The sequence below is a fragment of the Lampetra fluviatilis genome, chromosome 63 (genome assembly GCF_964198595.1).
Source record: "Lampetra fluviatilis chromosome 63, kcLamFluv1.1, whole genome shotgun sequence".
Taxonomy (NCBI): Eukaryota; Metazoa; Chordata; class Hyperoartia; order Petromyzontiformes; family Petromyzontidae; genus Lampetra; species Lampetra fluviatilis.
Window position 1 is genome coordinate 6,507,717 of NC_136337.1, and position 17,839 is coordinate 6,525,555.

The window sequence follows — 17,839 nt, forward strand, 5'->3', positions numbered from 1 at the left end:
TCGAAGTGACGTCACGTCGCGTCCGACGAAGTGACGTCATCGCGCGCGGCCCTCAAAGCGCTTAAGGGTGCTATAACGACATAAACTTTTAACTTTAAGGACCTTTCTCGGCGTTCACGGCCTTAGTGCTGCCTGTGTTTGGCCTAACAACGCGAGCGAGAGGTAAGTTGCCTTGAAGAAGTATGTCCCGTATACAGTACTGTACTGTGTGTGTGCGTGCCGTACGTTGAACTTCTTTCGCACCGTACGTGGCCGACCGTCCTCATCTGAGGTGCAGTGTTGAGTCTGTGGGTAGTGTTGAGTCTATGGGCAGTGTTGAGTCTATGGGTAGTGTTGAGTCTATGGGTAGTGTTGAGTCTATGGGCAGTGTTGAGTCTATGGGCAGTGTTGAGTCTATGGGCAGTGTTGAGTCTATGGGCAGTGTTGAGTCTGTGGGTAGTGTTGAGTCTATGGGCAGTGTTGAGTCTATGGGTAGTGTTGAGTCTATGGGTAGTGTTGAGTCTATGGGCAGTGTTGAGTCTATGGGCAGTGTTGAGTCTATGGGCAGTGTTGAGTCTATGGGCAGTGTTGAGTCTGTGGGTAGTGTTGAGTCTATGGGCAGTGTTGAGTCTATGGGCAGTGTTGAGTCTATGGGTAGTGTTGAGTCTGTGGGTAGTGTTGAGTCTGTGGGCAGTGTTGAGTCTATGGGTAGTGTTGAGTCTATGGGCAGTGTTGAGTCTGTGGGTAGTGTTGAGTCTATGGGCAGTGTTGAGTCTATGGGCAGTGTTGAGTCTATGGGTAGTGTTGAGTCTGTGGGTAGTGTTGAGTCTGTGGGCAGTGTTGAGTCTATGGGTAGTGTTGAGTCTATGGTGCAGTGTTGAGTCTATGGGTAGTGTTGAGTCTGTGGGTAGTGTTGAGTCTATGGGCAGTGTTGAGTCTATGGGTAGTGTTGAGTCTATGGGCAGTGTTGAGTCTATGGGTAGTGTTGAGTCTGTGGGTAGTGTTGAGTCTGTGGGCAGTGTTGAGTCTATGGGTAGTGTTGAGTCTATGGTGCAGTGTTGAGTCTATGGGTAGTGTTGAGTCTGTGGGTAGTGTTGAGTCTATGGGCAGTGTTGAGTCTGTGGGTAGTGTTGAGTCTATGGGCAGTGTTGAGTCTATGGGTAGTGTTGAGTCTATGGGCAGTGTTGAGTCTATGGGCAGTGTTGAGTCTATGGGCAGTGTTGAGTCTATGGGTAGTGTTGAGTCTATGGGCAGTGTTGAGTCTATGGGCAGTGTTGAGTCTATGGGGCAGTGTTGAGTCTATGGGTAGTGTTGAGTCTATGGGTAGTGTTGAGTCTATGGGCAGTGCTGAGTCTATGGGGCAGTGTTGAGTCTATGGGCAGTGTTGAGTCTATGGGTAGTGTTGAGTCTATGGGCAGTGTTGAGTCTATGGGCAGTGTTGAGTCCATGGGCAGTGTTGAGTCTATGGGTAGTGTTGAGTCTATGGGCAGTGTTGAGTCAATGGGCAGTGTTAGTCTATGGGCAGTGTTGAGTCTATGGGCAGTGTTGAGTCTATGGGCAGTGTTGAGTCTATGGATAGTGTTGAGTCTATGGGCAGTGTTGAGTCAATGGGCAGTGTTAGTCTATGGGCAGTGTTGAGTCTATGGGCAGTGTTGAGTCTATGGGCAGTGTTGAGTCTATGGGCAGTGTTAAAATAATACTGGTAGGAACCACCTGGTTCCACCAGCCCACGGGATTATTGTGTCCGTCCGTCCGTCGTGCATCCAAAAATGGGAGGGTTTGGGCTGGGTGGAGAGGGGAGGGTGGGGAGGGGCTGGGTGGTGAGGGGCTGGTCACCCCGTGGTGCCCTTATAAAACTCAACGTTTAACCTACTCACGCCGGCTTGTGCCCGCCCTCACAGTCGGCCATGTTTGCGGAATACACCACGCCGCTGTTGACCCTGGCCATTGACCGAGCGACCCAACGTTCCTACCAGCTCCCTCCGCAGGAATGTGTTTGTGGGAGACTGGAATGCAATCATTGGGAAGGATATTACCAGCTGGGAACACATCATGCAAAGGTATGGATACAGAGAAATAAATGAAAGAGGCAAGGAACTGCTAGAATTAGCTTCAAAACATGACATGCTCATACGTAATACTAATTTCGAACAAAAATACTACAGCAAATGGACATGGAGAACACCGAATGGAAAACAAACAAAAATAACACTGGTCAACAACAAAAAAAACACATTTTTTTTCTGGCCTGGACTTTTGCAGCTGTTTTAGACTCATTTCAGGGTGCTGATTCCAAATCTGATCTCGGATTTGCTCTATCACATCTCATTTTTATGCTATCGGCATACCCAATTTTCATTGATTTTACCCGAAATTAACTCTGTTACTTATGATTGCAAGTTTTTGCGAGTCAGTGACTGCTTTAGTGTTAAAATATGATGCTGTATTTTTAGGATAGTGTGTTTATAATATCATTTTATGTAGATATCCACATTTATTTAATATTTTTCTTCTGCAGTTTTTATTGAAAATGCAATATTTGACATCTCAAAAACCTGATGTGATGGACAAAAACTGATGCCAGATTTGGAATCAGCACCCCAAAATTACCTTAAAACCGTTGGAATACCTTATGCCAGAAAAAGGGTGTTGACCAGTGTTATTTATGCCTGGTCTTTGAAACCGATTGGTCCACACCAGAGACAGCTTTCTTTAGAGCCCAGTCTCACCACCAGTGTCTCTCCCCCTGTCTCCCCATGTCCCCCGGTCTCTCCCCGTGTCTCTCCTCCGGCTCCTCGTGTCCCCACGGTCTCACCCTCTGTCTGTCTCCCTGTGTCCCCCGGTCTCTCCCCATGCCTCCTCCCCCCTGCCCCCCCCCGTGTCTCTCCGTGAGTGAGAGAGGGGAGTGAGATGGGTGTGCCAGGCCTCACCGCGTGGGTCCACTCTCGCCCCGATCTCCACGAGGACACGAGGCTTCACGGCGTGCAGATCCTGGTGGACGGGGACGCGCTCTGCCACCACCTGTACCGAGCGGCGAGGCTCGACCAGAAACACGGGGGCGACTACGCGGGGTGAGGGACGCACGGGGACACGCGGGAACGACTACGCGGGGTGAGGGAGACACGGGGACACGCGGGAACGACTACGCGGGGTGAGGGAGACACGGGGACACGCGGGGACGACTACGCGGAGTGAGGGAGACACGGGGACACGCGGGAATGACTACGCGGGGTGAGGGAGACACGGGGACACGCGGGGACGACTACGCGGAGTGAGGGAGACGCGGGAACACGCGGGGGCGACTACGCGAGGTGAGGGAGACACGGGGACAAGCGGGAACGACTACGCGGGGTGAGGGAGACGTGCGGGGGCGACTACGCGGGGTGAGGGAGGCACGGGGACACGCGGGAACGACTACGCGGGGTGAGGGAGACACGCGGGGGCGACTACGCGGGGTGAGGGAGGCACGGGGACACGCGGGAACGACTACGCGGGGTGAGGGAGACACGCGGGGGCGACTACGCGGGGTGAGGGAGGCACGGGGACACGCGGGAACGACTACGCGGGGTGAGGGAGACGCGCGGGGGAGACTACGCGGGGTGAGGGAGGCACGGGGACACAGAGCAGAGGTCGCAAACGGCTTTTGATTCCTTATCCCCCGTACCCGGCCGCACCAGGGTCGCAAACGGGTACCCGTACCCGTACCCGACCGTACCCGTACCCTACCCGTACCCGGCCGGGTACGGGTAGGGTACGGGTATCGGGTACCTGATTGCGACCTCTGGGATGAAGCCATGTTGCAGGCGCGGGTGGGTTGATTCTAGGAACTTGAATTGTGAGAATCGACAAGACGTTGGGAAATGAGTGACAAACGGTGACTCACCAGTGACTCACGGCCTACCCGTACCCGGCCGCACCAGAGTCGCAAACGGGTACCGGGTATCGGGTAGGGTACGGGTATCGGGTACCCGGTTGCGACCTCTGACACAGAGACACGCTCCGGGGGTCGTCGACCAGTCGCGTTCAAACCGGGTCCGTGCGTCTCCTTAGCGGCGTGCCCATGTTGTCCCCGCGGCAGGCTGGCGGCGGAGGTGCGTGCGTGGGTGCGTGCGCTGCGCGCGTGCCGCGTGGAGCCGCTGATGGTGCTGGACGGGGCCTCGGCGCCCAGGAAGAGGGCGACCCACGTGACGCGGGCGCACGATCGCATCGCCAACGCCCTGTCCCTCGCGAGAGGGGCCAGCCGGTACCTACGGACGCACCTACACACACGCTTACACAACAACAACAACAGGCGCCATTCACCACTAAGTGGCGGTGACGTCACCACGGAGCCCGTGCCAGGCCAGGTGCACTTTGAGGCCACACGGAGTGTCGAGGGCTCGCTGGCAGGAGGTCACGGAACAGACCCAGGTGCCATTGGTTGACTATTTGAGATGACTGGTACATGCACCAGCTGTGCCCTCCCCCTACCGTGCCAACTCGCTGCATTTTAGCTACCCGGTGCTTCGCTCGTTGTTGCTGGAGGGCGACTGTCTCCAACTACCCAGTAGCGAGCCTCCTTCACAGAGGTCCACTCAGCTCCAGATTCTCTTGTACCACATCACTCCGTCTCTTCGCTAGCCCGTGCCACTCACCCACCCACCCATCACTCCATCTCTTCTCTAGCCCGTGCCACTCACCCACCCACTCACCCATCACTCCATCTCTTCTCTCGACCGTACCACTCACCCACCCACTCACCCATCATCCCATCTCTTCCCTCGCCCGTGCCACTCGCCCACCCACTCACCCATCATCCCATCCCGTCTCTTCGCTAGCCTTTGCCACAGCCGTTTACCCCTCTCGCCTTTTCTCCTCTTCCCCGCTCCCCTCCTGCTCGGCCCCCTCCTGCTCCCCCCCCTCCCCCTCCTGCTCCCCCCCCTCTCCCCTCCTGCTCCCCCCCTCCCGCTCCGGCCCCCTCCCCGTGGTGTTCCCCAGTGGCGAGGCGGTGCCGCTGCTGCTGCGCGAGGTGTTTGAGCAGGCCGTGCGAGCGTGCGCGGTGCCCTGCGTCGTGTGCCTTGCCGAGGCCGACCGGCCCGCCGGCGCCCTGGCCCGCCGCCTGCGCTGCCCCCTGCTCAGCGCCGACAGCGACTTCTACCTGGCGCCGCTGCCCTCGGGCTTCCTGCACCTGCAGCACCTGGACTGGCGCCAGCCGCTGCCCGTAGAGGAGGGGGAGGGGGAGGGGAGGGCGGCGGACGATGAGAAGGATGAGGAGGAGGAGAGGCAGCAGGGGAAGCGGCCGGAACGACAAGGGAAGAAGCAAAAGCACCAGAAGCGCCAGAAGCATCAGCGGACAAAGCAGCAGCAGCAGCTGCAGCAGGTGGAGCAACAAAAGCAGGCAGAGCAACTGCTGCAGCAGCAACAGCAGCAGCAACAACAGCAGCATCAGGAGCAGCAGCAGGAGCAGCAGCAACAGCAGCAACAGCAGCAACAGCAACAACAGCAGCAACAGCAACAACAGCAGCATCAGGAGCAGCAGCAGCAGCAACAGCAGCCGTGCCGTGCATTCCTGCCCATCCGTTTGTTCCGACAGGTGTGGATCTACGCGGCGTGGAGGTGATCGGCTGTGCCTGTGCCGATGGGCTCAGTGAGAGGTTGAGACGCAGCTTGAGTTGTGTGTGTACGGCGCGTGTGGCTTTCATTGTTTGTGGCACATGCTGGGTGCGGGCAATAAGATCTTGCTGGACTATGCGGTGACGGAACAGCGGTTGCGGGCCCGTGTCCTTGACACCAGGACCTACCGTGGTGCCTGATCCACCAGAGGTCGCAAACGGGTTTTGATTCCTTACCCGTACTGGTACCCGGCCGCACCAGGGTCACAAACGGGTACCCGTACCTGGCCGTACCCGTACCTTACCCGTACCCAGCCAGGTATCGGGTAGGGTACGGGTATCGGGTACCCGATTGCGACCTCTGGGATGAAGCCATGTTGCAGGCGCGGGTGGGTTGATTCTAGGAACTTGAATTGTGAGAAGAGACAAGACGTTGGGAAATGAGTGACAAACGGTGACTCACCAGTGACTCACGGCCTACCCGTACCCGTACCCGGCCGCACCAGGGTCGCAAACGGGTACCCGTACCCGGCCGGGTACAGGTAGCCGGGTATCGGGTAGGGTACGGGTATCGGGTACCCGGTTGCGACCTCTGCGTGACGCTCTACGCGGCGCTTTATCCGCAGGAGCGTCTCCGTGCCGCGTTCTCCGATCTCCACCCGTCGCTGCTGCCGCTGGTGCCACTACTGGTGGGGAATGACCACACAGACCCAGTGTCCGTCCGGGGCCTCAAGAGCAAGGCCTTCACAGGTGCCCCCCCCCCCCAACTCTCTCGAACTCAAACCACGCGGCTTCTGTGTTGCCACCGTCACTCTGAAACCCTCCCCTCTCATCGAAAAATCTCTTTATAAACCGAATAAAGCCTCCAGTAAACCACGCGGCTTCTGTGTGTGTCCACCCTCACTCTGAACCCCTCCCCTGTCATCTATAGATCTCTTTATAAACCAACTCAAGCCTCCAGTAAACCACGTGGCTTCTGTGTGTGGCCACCGTCACTCTGAAACCCTCCCCTCTCATCGAAAGATCTCTCTCTAAACCAAATAAAGCCTCCAGTAAACCACGTGGCTTCTATGTGTGTCCACCATCACTCTGAACCCCTCCCCTCTCCCCCGTCGCCACCCACTGTGAAGGCAGACGCCGCTCCATGCGCAGCTCACTTCTTTCCTCGAGCCTTCCCTACTTCCCCTCCCCACCCGCTCACATCACCCACTCCACTCATCCCCCAACATTAAACTATTAGAACTATATTTTATCAAGATCCGCTGAGTTATATAGCGACCTGGCCACCACAAATGAAGGTTCAACGAAGTTGGCTTATCATCATCACGTGGACATTTTAGAGCGGCCAAATACTCTAAACGCGCGTCGATTCTAAATGTGGAGGACAAAAACCGCGGGGCGAGAGATCCGCAAACTCCAAACATACAGCAGCAGCAGGCGTCAGCTTCGCGATCCAACCCACGACATCCTGTACACCAGGCGAGGTAGTTGACATCTCCTAGCCACCATGGTGATGATGATGAGAGAGACGCAGACTCCAAATATACAGCAGCAGGCGTCAGCTTCGCGATCCAACCCACGACATCCTGTACACCAGGCGAGGTAGTTGACATCTCCTAGCCACCATGGTGATGATGATGAGAGAGACGCAGACTCCAAATATACAGCAGCAGCAGGCGTCAGGGTCGGGATCGAACCCACGACCTCCAATCGTGTAGCCCAGGGGTGTCCAAACTTTTTGCAAAGAGGGCCACATTTGATAAAGTGAAGATGCCCGGGGGCCAATAGTTCCATCTGACATTTTTTTTAACCACAAAAGTTACGTGACAATACACGCTGTTATAAAACAATTTTCATTGTCACAAATACCTTTATTTTTCAAATGACAATGTAACCAAATATAAGCCACTCAGGCAGACGCGAACAACTCTTAAAACGCAATTCTGCCTTTCATTCAGTCAGATAACATTGAACAAACTGTATAGATCTTCTTGGTTCTTTCGGTAAAGTCACGTAGAAGGGAAGTAATAAAATAATAAAAATAAAACATAATAAAATAATTCTCACGACATTTCGGCCACAACGCAAGCAGCCGTCCTCAGGTGAAGACCAGGTCTGTCGGGGAGACAGCGTTTGAATGAAACAGCACACGAGCGTTGTGGCCGAAACGTCGTGAGAATTATTTTATTATGTTTTATTTTTATTATTTCATTACTTCCCTTCTACGTGACTTTACCGAAAGAACCAAGAAGATGAATCCCTGCAGTCACGAAAGCTTTAAATCGAAACTGTATAGAACACCTTAAATTTCCATGAGTTTTATGATGTATTTATTCCGACAGAGCTGGCGAGCCATAACTAACACGTTATAAGACCGAAGCTGCGGGGCCGTATGAAATCTGACCGCGGGCCGTGATTGCCCCACGCGCCGGACTTTCGACATGCCTGGTGTAGCCTGACCCGTGCACTGAGGTGGTGCAGGGGGTCGTGGCTCTAACAGGAAGTGGGCGTGGTCTCTACAGGAAGGGGCGTGGCGGCAGGGAGGGTGGCGGCGGCCCTCGATTGGCTGGCGGCGTTTGCGAGCGGGGAGGAGGCGCTGGCGGTGATCGTCGCTGGCGCCAAGGCGGGCGAGCGAGCGGCGGTCAAGCGCAACCACGAGCTCCTCGCACAGGTGAGGCACCCCACCTCCTTGTCACGCACCTGGGGGCGGGGGTGGTCAGACGTTTGTGACGATGTGTGACGAGGGGGGGGGGGGGTGTTTGAGAAATGTGACGTCACGTAAAAATGCGCGACTTTAAATAAATATAGACAACACGTTCTGCTTAATTAAATAGACGTTTTAATAAATGTTTTCTCCTACAACATCAGAGTGCAGCACCACATTGAATACGCACTACAATGACAATAGTTTAAAGCGATTTGAAGCATGTTTTATTTTCAAAATGTAAATATGGTTTGTGACGTCATATTTGAGGGGGGGTCTGACTTTTTGTGGCGCCGTGTGACGAGGGGTGGGGGGGGTCAAAAATCGTCCACAATTGCGTGACGTCATTTATGGATGGCCCCTAAACCGTGAACTTCTCCCTCCGCCCGCCCTATTCGCCTTAAAGTAAAACTAAACTTCGATTTAAAGCTTTCGTGACTGCAGGGATTCTTGGTTCTTTCGGTAAAGTCACGTAGAAGCGAAATAATAAAATAAAAATAATAAAAATTATTCTTACGACGTTTCGATCGCAACACAAGCAATCATCATCAGGTGTGAAAACCACAGGCCGTGAGTCACTGGTGAGTCACCGTTTGTCACTCATTTCCCAACGTGTTGTCTCTTCTCACAATTCAAGTTCCTAGAATCAACCCACCCGCGCCTGCAACATGGCTTCATCCCAGAGGTCGCAATCAGGTACCCGATACCCGTACCCTACGCGTACCCGGCCGGGTACGGGTAGGGTACTGGTATGGCCGGGTACGGGTACGGGTACCCGTTTGCGACCCTGGTGCGGCCGGGTACGGGTACGGGGGATAAGGAATCAAAAGCCGTTTGCGACCTCTGGTCGAGCGTTGATCACGACGGTGAGTTGTGGTGACGCAGTCTCTCCTCTCCTGGCACAGGACTATTCGGACGGTGACGTTGATCTCCAGCGATTTGAGGAATTGCTCTCGGGACCCGAACACAACCTCCCAGAGCAACCGCCACCACAACCACCAGCACTACCGTCACCAACGCTACCACTACAACCAACACCACCAGCGGCACCACCACCACCACGGCCGCGGCGGGCGGCGAGTGACGGTGCGGCTCCGTCCCTGCCGGCCTGGGTGGACGCGGCCTTGCGGAGCGGCCATCTCTGCCCGGCCATCGTGGACGCCTACACGCAGAGATGCGTGTTCATGCGCGTGCAGGTGAGGGCGAGCGGGTGAGGGCGAGCGGGTGAGGGGCGAGCGGGTGAGGGGCGAGCGGGTGAGGGCGAGCGGGTGAGGGCGAGCGAACGGGTGAGCGGGTAGGTAGGTTTGTGAGTTGATGGGTGGGTGAGTGACTGAATGAGTGAATGAGCAGGTGGGTAAGTGGGTAGGTAGGCGGGTGGGTGAGTGAACGAGAGGGTGGGTGGGTTAGTGAGAGTTGGGTGGATGGGTAGGTGGGTGGGTGAGCGAGTGAGCGACGGACCGGGCGTGCGAGTTGATGGGTGGGTAAGTGGGTGAGCGGGCGGGTGGGTGGGTGAGCGAGCCAGCGAGCAGGCGGGTAGGTAGGTGAGTGAGCAAGCGAGCGGGTGGGTAAGTGGGTAGGTGGGTAGGTGGGCGAACGAGAGGGTGGGTGAGTTAGTGAGGGTTGGGTGGATCGGTAGGTGGGTGAGTGAGCGAGTGAGCGACGGACCGGGCGTGCGAGTTGATGGATAGGTAAGTGGGTGAGCGGGCGGGTGGGTGGGTAAGTGAGCCAGCGAGCGGGCGGGTAAGTGAGTGAGTAAGGAAGCGAGTGGTTGGTTGGGTGGGTGAGTGGTGTGAGTGGAGTGAGTGGCGTGGATAAATGCTTGAGTGGGTTACCCCAACCCTGGTTGGTCCACGTACAATGCGGTTAAGACCACTGCCGCCACCACCGCCACCACCGCCACCACCACAGGTGGAGGATGAGTCGCTGGCAAGCGCGCACCGCGGCTCCTCGCTGCGCGTGCGTCGCGCGACGTACGGCCTGCTGCTGGCCCCGGCCCCCGGTGGCGAGGGGGGAGACGGTGGGCGGCAGCAGCAGGAGCAGCAGCAGCAGCAGCAGGAGCAGCAGCAGCAGCAGGAGGAGGAGGAGGAGGCGAGTTCGACTCCCGTGCAGGTGACGGAGTTGGACCGGGATGGGCGCTCGCTGCGCCGCTTTGCCGTGGAAGTGCTGCCCCCTCGCCGCCTGGGGGCCCCGCGGCTCTCCATCCACACCGTGCACCACGTGAGACCCCCCCCCACCGCCCGTGACACCCCCCCCCCCTCCACCCCACATGACCCCCCCCCCTCCACCCCACATGACCCCCCCCTCCACCCCACATGACCCCCCCCTCCACCCCACATGACCCCCCCCCACCCCACGTGAGACCCCCCCTCTCCACCCCATGTGACCCCCCCCCCTCCACCCCACATGACCCCCCCTCCACCCCACATGACCCCCCCCCACCCCACGTGAGACCCCCCTCTCCACCCCACGTGACCCCCCCTCCACCCCACGTGACCCCCCCCCCTCCACCCCACATGACCCCCCCCACCCCACGTGAGACCCCCTCTCCACCCCACGTGACCCCCCCCTCCACCCCACGTGACCCCCCCCTCCACCCCACGTGACCCCCCCCCCTCCACCCCACATGACCCCCCCCCCCACCCCACGTGAGACCCCCCTCTCCACCCCACGTGACCCCCCCCCCACCCCACATGACCCCCCCCCTCCACCCCACATGACCCCCCCCTCCACCCCACATGACCCCCCCCTCCACCCCACGTGAGACCCCCCTCTCCACCCCATGTGACCCCCCCCCTCCACCCCACATGACCCCCCCCTCCACCCCACATGACCCCCCCCCACCCCACGTGAGACCCCCCCCTCCACCCCACATGACCCCCCCCCACCCCACATGACCCCCCCCTCCACCCCACATGACCCCCCCCTCCACCCCACGTGAGACCCCCCCCTCCACCCCACATGACCCCCCCCCACCCCACATGACCCCCCCCTCCACCCCACATGACCCCCCCCTCCACCCCACATGACCCCCCCCCCACCCCACGTGAGACCCCCCCCTCCACCCCACATGACCCCCCCCCCACCCCACGTGAGACCCCCCCCTCCACCCCACATGACCCCCCCCCCACCCCACATGACCCCCCCCTCCACCCCACATGACCCCCCCCCCACCCCACGTGAGACCCCCCCCTCCACCCCACATGACCCCCCCCCACCCCACATGACCCCCCCCCTCCACCCCACATGACCCCCCCCCTCCACCCCACGTGAGACCCCCCTCCACCCCACATGACCCCCCCCCACCCCACGTGAGACCCCCCCCTCCACCCCACGTGAGACCCCCCTCTCCACCCCACGTGACCCCCCCCTCCACCCCACGTGACCCCCCCCCTCCACCCCACGTGACCCCCCCCTCCACCCCACGTGACCCCCCCCCACCCCACGTGAGACCCCCCTCTCCACCCCACGTGACCCCCCCCTCCACCCCACGTGACCCCCCCCTCCACCCCACATGACCCCCCCCCCACCCCACGTGAGACCCCCCCTCCACCCCACGTGACCCCCCCCCTCCACCCCACGTGACCCCCCCCCCTCCACCCCACGTGAGACCCCCCCCTCCCCTCCCCCCCCATGAACCGAGTGACCCCGAGTTCGATTCTCGCTCTCACGGCGAGCACGAGTGATGAATACCTGAACCGGACCTGGGCCACCCCTAGGTCGACTCGGCCATAAAATAAGCATCTCATGCGCCGTGTAGACATCAGCGCCGGGGGTCGTGGCGCTGGCACTTGCCCCACCGGCCACGTGTGGGCTACACGGGGGACCTTTGTCTTTGTTTTCAGACCCCCCACTCGGAGCGTCTCTCCTTCCTGCTGAGGGCTCTGGGCGTGGAGTGGGGGGCCCTGGAGCGCGTGCCCCCCACTCTGCGGCTCGCCGTCGCGTCCATCCAGCAGTGGATGGAGCCCGACCCCGAGGGCAGAGCGGCACGAGCGCACGGGCGGGCGGCCACACACGTCGCTCAGGCGCTGCTCCTACACCTCGTGTGTGCGCACCTCGGCGGTGAGTGGGTGGGTGGGTGGGTGAGTGGGTCGGTGGGTGGGTGGGTGAGTGGGTCGGTGGGTGGGTCGGTGGGTGGGTGGGTGAGTGGGTCGGTGGGTGGGTGGGTGAGTGGGTCGGTGGGTCGGTGGGTGGGTGGGTGGGTGGGTGAGTGGGTGGGTGAGTGGGTGGGTGAGTGTGGGTGAGTGAGTGGGTGGGTCGGTGGGTGGGTGGGTGGGTGAGTGGGTGGGTGAGTGGGTGGGTGGGTGGGTGGGTGAGTGGGTGGGTGAGTGAGTGGGTGGGTCGGTGGGTGGGTGGGTGAGTGTGGGTGAGTGTGTGGGCACCTCGGCGGTGAGTGGGTGGGTGGGTGAGTCGGTGGGTGGGTGGGTGAGTGAGTGGGTCAGTGGGTGGGTGAGTGGGTGAGTGGGTGGGTCAGTGGGTGAGTGGGTGGGTCAGTGGGTGAGTGGGTCGGTGGGTGGGTGGGTGAGTGGGTCGGTGGGTGGGTGGGTGAGTGGGTCGGTGGGTGGGTCGGTGGGTGGGTGGGTGGGTGAGTGGGTCGGTGGGTGGGTGGGTGAGTGGGTCGGTGGGTGGGTCGGTGGGTCGGTGGGTGGGTGGGTGAGTGGGTGGGTGAGTGGGTGGGTGAGTGTGGGTGAGTGAGTGGGTGGGTCGGTGGGTGGGTGGGTGAGTGGGTGGGTGAGTGGGTGGGTGGGTGGGTGGGTGAGTGGGTGGGTGAGTGAGTGGGTGGGTCGGTGGGTGGGTGGGTGAGTGTGGGTGAGTGTGTGGGCACCTCGGCGGTGAGTGGGTGGGTGGGTGAGTCGGTGGGTGGGTGGGTGAGTGAGTGGGTCAGTGGGTGGGTGGGTGGGTGAGTGGGTGAGTGGGTGGGTCAGTGGGTGAGTGGGTGGGTCAGTGGGTGAGTGGGTCGGTGGGTGGGTGGGTGAGTGGGTCGGTGGGTGGGTGGGTGAGTGGGTCGGTGGGTGGGTGGGTGAGTGGGTCGGTGGGTGGGTCGGTGGGTGGGTGGGTGGGTGGGTGAGTGGGTCGGTGGGTGGGTGGGTGAGTGGGTCGGTGGGTGGGTCGGTGGGTCGGTGGGTGGGTGGGTGAGTGGGTGGGTGAGTGGGTGGGTGAGTGTGGGTGAGTGAGTGGGTGGGTCGGTGGGTGGGTGGGTGAGTGGGTGGGTGAGTGGGTGGGTGGGTGGGTGGGTGAGTGGGTGGGTGAGTGAGTGGGTGGGTCGGTGGGTGGGTGGGTGAGTGTGGGTGAGTGTGTGGGCACCTCGGCGGTGAGTGGGTGGGTGGGTGAGTCGGTGGGTGGGTGGGTGGGTGAGTGAGTGGGTCAGTGGGTGGGTGGGTGGGTGAGTGGGTGAGTGGGTGGGTCAGTGGGTGAGTGGGTGGGTCAGTGGGTGAGTGGGTCGGTGGGTGGGTGGGTGAGTGGGTCGGTGGGTGGGTGGGTGAGTGGGTCGGTGGGTGGGTCGGTGGGTGGGTGGGTGAGTGGGTCGGTGGGTGGGTGGGTGAGTGGGTCGGTGGGTGGGTCGGTGGGTGGGTGGGTGAGTGGGTGGGTGAGTGGGTGGGTGAGTGTGGGTGAGTGAGTGGGTGGGTCGGTGGGTGGGTGGGTGAGTGGGTGGGTGAGTGGGTGGGTGGGTGGGTGGGTGAGTGAGTGAGTGGGTGGGTCGGTGGGTGGGTGGGTGAGTGTGGGTGAGTGTGTGGGCACCTCGGCGGTGAGTGGGTGGGTGGGTGAGTCGGTGGGTGGGTGGGTGAGTCGGTGGGTGGGTGGGTGGGTGAGTGAGTGGATCAGTGGGTGGGTGGGTGGGTGAGTGGGTGAGTGGGTGGGTCAGTGGGTGAGTGGGTCGGTGGGTGGGTGGGTGAGTGAGTGGGTCGGTGGGTGGGTGGGTGAGTGAGTGGGTCAGTGGGTGGGTGGGTGGGTGAGTGGGTCGGTGGGTGGGTGGGTGAGTGAGTGGGTCAGTGGGTGGGTGGGTGAGTGAGTGGGTCAGTGGGTGCGTGGGTGGGTGGGTGAGTGGGTCGGTGGGTGGGTGGGTGGGTGAGTGGGTCGGTGGGTGGGTGGGTGAGTGGGTCGGTGGGTGGGTCGGTGGGTGGGTGGGTGGGTGAGTGGGTGGGTGGGTGAGTGGGTGGGTGGGTGAGTGGGTGGGTGAGTGTGGGTGAGTGAGTGGGTGGGTCGGTGGGTGGGTGGGTGAGTGGGTGGGTGAGTGGGTGGGTGGGTGGGTGGGTGGGTGAGTGAGTGGGTGGGTCGGTGGGTGGGTGGGTGAGTGTGGGTGAGTGTGTGGGCACCTCGGCGGTGAGTGGGTGGGTGAGTCGGTGGGTGGGTGGGTGGGTGAGTGAGTGGGTCAGTGGGTGGGTGGGTGGGTGAGTGGGTGAGTGGGTGGGTCAGTGGGTGAGTGGGTCGGTGGGTGGGTGGGTGAGTGGGTCGGTGGGTGGGTGGGTGAGTGGGTCGGTGGGTGGGTCGGTGGGTGGGTGGGTGGGTGAGTGGGTCGGTGGGTGGGTGGGTGAGTGGGTCGGTGGGTTGGTCGGTGGGTGAGTGGGTGGGTGAGTGGGTGGGTGAGTGGGTGGGTGAGTGTGGGTGAGTGAGTGGGTGAGTCGGTGGGTGGGTGGGTGAGTGGGTGGGTGAGTGGGTGGGTGAGTGATTGGGTGGGTCGGTGGGTGGGTGGGTGAGTGTGGGTGAGTGTGTGGGCACCTCGGCGGTGAGTGGGTGGGTGGGTGAGTCGGTGGGTGGGTGGGTGGGTGAGTGAGTGGGTCAGTGGGTGGGTGGGTGGGTGAGTGGGTGAGTGGGTGAGTGGGTGGGTCAGTGGGTGAGTGGGTCGGTGGGTGGGTGTGTGAGTGGGTCGGTGGGTGGGTCGGTGGGTGGGTGGGTGAGTGGGTCGGTGGGTGGGTGGGTGAGTGGGTCAGTGGGTGGGTGGGTGAGTGGGTCGGTGGGTGGGTGAGTGGGTGGATGCATGAGTGGGTGGGTGGCTGAGCGCGTGGGTGAGTGGCTGAGCGGGTTGGTAAGTGAGTGAATGTCGTGACGAGTTCTCCCCCCCCCCCCCCCCCGTGTCGCCGCTGAGCAGGCGAGGCGATGCGGGCCTTGCTGGCCGCGGTGAGCCTGCCCTGCCCGCTGGCGCGCGTCGCCCCGCGCACGGCCCACGCGCTGGCGCACTGGCAGAGCTGCTTGCACGCCGCGCTCTGCCTCAACCAGGCGCTCATGCTTCCCCTGCCCGAGCCAGAGCTCAGCAGGTCGGTGCCCGCCACTCGCACGGGGGATTGTTGGTCGTTGTAGAGTTGTCCAACCCCCTACCGACACCACCCACCCCCATTGACACCACCCACCCCCATTGACACCACCCACCCCTACCGACACCACCCACCCCTACGGACACCACCCACCCCTACGGACACCACCCACCCCCATTGACACCACCCACCCCCATTGACACCACCCACCCCTACCGACACCACCCACCCCTACCGACACCACCCACCCCTACGGACACCACCCACCCCCATGTGGTGAGTCTATGGGTGTCTGTGTGATGAGTCTGTGGTCTCTGTGTGATTCTATGAATCTATGGGTCTCTGTGTTGTGAGTCTATGGGTGTCTGTGTGTGGTGAGTCTATGGGTCTCTGTGTGATGAGTCTATGGGTCTCTGTGTGTGGTGAGTCTATGGGTCTCTGTGTGATGAGTCTATGGGTGTCTGTGTGTGGTGAGTCTATGGGTCTCTGTGTGGTGAGTCTATGGGTCTCTGTGTGATGAGTCTATGGGTCTCTGTGTGGTGAGTCTGTGGGTGTCTGTGTGTGGTGAGTCTATGGGTCTCTGTGTGATGAGTCTATGGGTCTCTGTGTGATGAGTCTATGGGTCTCTGTGTGGTGAGTCTATGGGTGTCTGTGTGTGGTGAGTCTATGGGTCTCTGTGTGATGAGTCTATGGGTCTCTGTGTGGTGAGTCTGTGGGTGTCTGTGTGTGGTGAGTCTATGGGTCTCTGTGTGATGAGTCTATGGGTCTCTGTGTGATGAGTCTATGGGTCTCTGTGTGATGAGTCTATGGGTCTCTGTGTGATGAGTCTATGGGTCTCTGTGTGGTGAGTCTATGGGTGTCTGTGTGTGGTGAGTCTATGGGTCTCTGTGTGATGAGTCTATGGGTCTCTGTGTGATGAGTCTATGGGTCTCTGTGTGATGAGTCTATGGGTCTCTGTGTGGTGAGTCTGTGGGTGTCTGTGTGTGGTGAGTCTATGGGTCTCTGTGTGGTGAGTCTATGGGTCTCTGTGTGATGAGTCTATGGGTCTCTGTGTGGTGAGTCTATGGGTGTCTGTGTGTGTTGAGTCTATGGGTCTCTGTGTGATGAGTCTATGGGTCTCTGTGTGGTGAGTCTATGGGTTTCTTTGTGGTGAGTCTATGGATCTCTGTACGATTCTATGGGTCTGTGGCTCTGTGTGAGTGAGTCTATGGCTCTCTGTGTGAGTGAGTCTATGGGTCTCTGTGTGGTGAGTCTATGGATCTTTGAATGCTTCTATGGGTCTGTGGGTCTCTGTGTGGTGAGTCTATGGGTCTCTGTGTGATGAGTCTATGGGTCTCTGTGTGGTGAGTCTATGGGTCTCTGTGTGATGAGTCTATGGGTCTCTGTGTGGTGAGTCTGTGGGTGTCTGTGTGTGGTGAGTCTATGGGTGTCTGTGTGTGGTGAGTCTATGGGTCTCTGTGTGATGAGTCTATGGGTCTCTGTGTGGTGAGTCTGTGGGTGTCTGTGTGGTGAGTCTACGGGTCTCTGTGTGAGTGAGTATATGGCTCTCTGTGTGATGAGTCTACGGGTCTCTGTGTGAGTGAGTCTATGGGTCTCTGTGTGGTGAGTCTATGGATCTCTGTATGATTCTATGGGTCTGTGGGTCTCTGAGTGGTGAGTCTTTGGCTCTCTGTGTGAGCCTAAGTATCGCAGCAGCAGCAGCAGACGGAGCCCGGCTGCGGCGTGTGCCGTGTGCGCTCCGCAGGCTCTATCACGGCCCGCTCCTGCACGCCGTCTCCGACGCGCTCAACTCCGGCGGCGGCCTCACCCCGGCGGGCATCCTAGCGGGCTCCCAGGACGCCCTTGCCCTTCACGGTGTCCTCACGGAGGCCCTTGCAGGGGTCCTCGCACCGGGGCCCCCCGCAACGGGGCCCCCCGCTCAGGAGCGACAGCGGAAAGGGGGGCGTCCGAAGAGACGCCCGGCGCCGCGGCCGGTTAAAGAGACGGACGCTCGGATGAACGGAAATCGATTTGCGGCGCTGGGATGTGTGGGCGTGGGCGAGTGATTGGAAGTGCACGTAGCCTGGCACGAGCGCCGTAGTGACGTCACCGCCACTTAGGGGTGAACCGGTGGTTGTTGTGGTTGTTGAGTGGTGGAACGAATGTGGGGTGGGTGGAATGAATGTGTGGGTTGGTGGGTTGATGGGTGAGCTATTGAATGTGTGGGTGAGTGAAAGAATGAATTTGTGGGCGGGTCAATGTGTGGGTGGGTGAGTCAATGAATGAGTGGGTGGGTGGGTTGGTGGGTGAGCTATTTAATGTGTGGGTGAGTGAAATAA

At 60.2% G+C, this 17,839-nt stretch overlaps 1 protein-coding gene across 2 annotated transcripts; it reads left to right on the plus strand.

Moving 5' to 3' along the window:
- Positions 1–38: 38 nt before the first annotated feature.
- LOC144951770 (single-strand DNA endonuclease ASTE1-like) lies at positions 39–17,833 on the plus strand. 2 transcript variants are annotated; one of them, XM_078882136.1, is made up of 11 exons: positions 39–162; positions 2,873–3,050; positions 4,058–4,222; positions 4,957–5,551; positions 6,197–6,320; positions 8,093–8,241; positions 9,180–9,470; positions 10,183–10,491; positions 12,117–12,333; positions 15,359–15,524; positions 17,266–17,833. In XM_078882136.1, the coding sequence occupies exons 2-11, from the start codon at positions 2,890–2,892 to the stop codon at positions 17,564–17,566; spliced, it is 2,478 nt and encodes an 825-aa protein (XP_078738262.1). In that variant the 5' UTR covers positions 39–162; positions 2,873–2,889; the 3' UTR covers positions 17,567–17,833. The 2 variants fall into 2 exon arrangements, with proteins under 2 accessions (XP_078738262.1, XP_078738261.1); XM_078882135.1 differs by having other exon boundaries at positions 2,877–3,050; positions 17,266–17,832.
- The last annotated feature ends 6 nt before the right edge of the window (positions 17,834–17,839 follow it).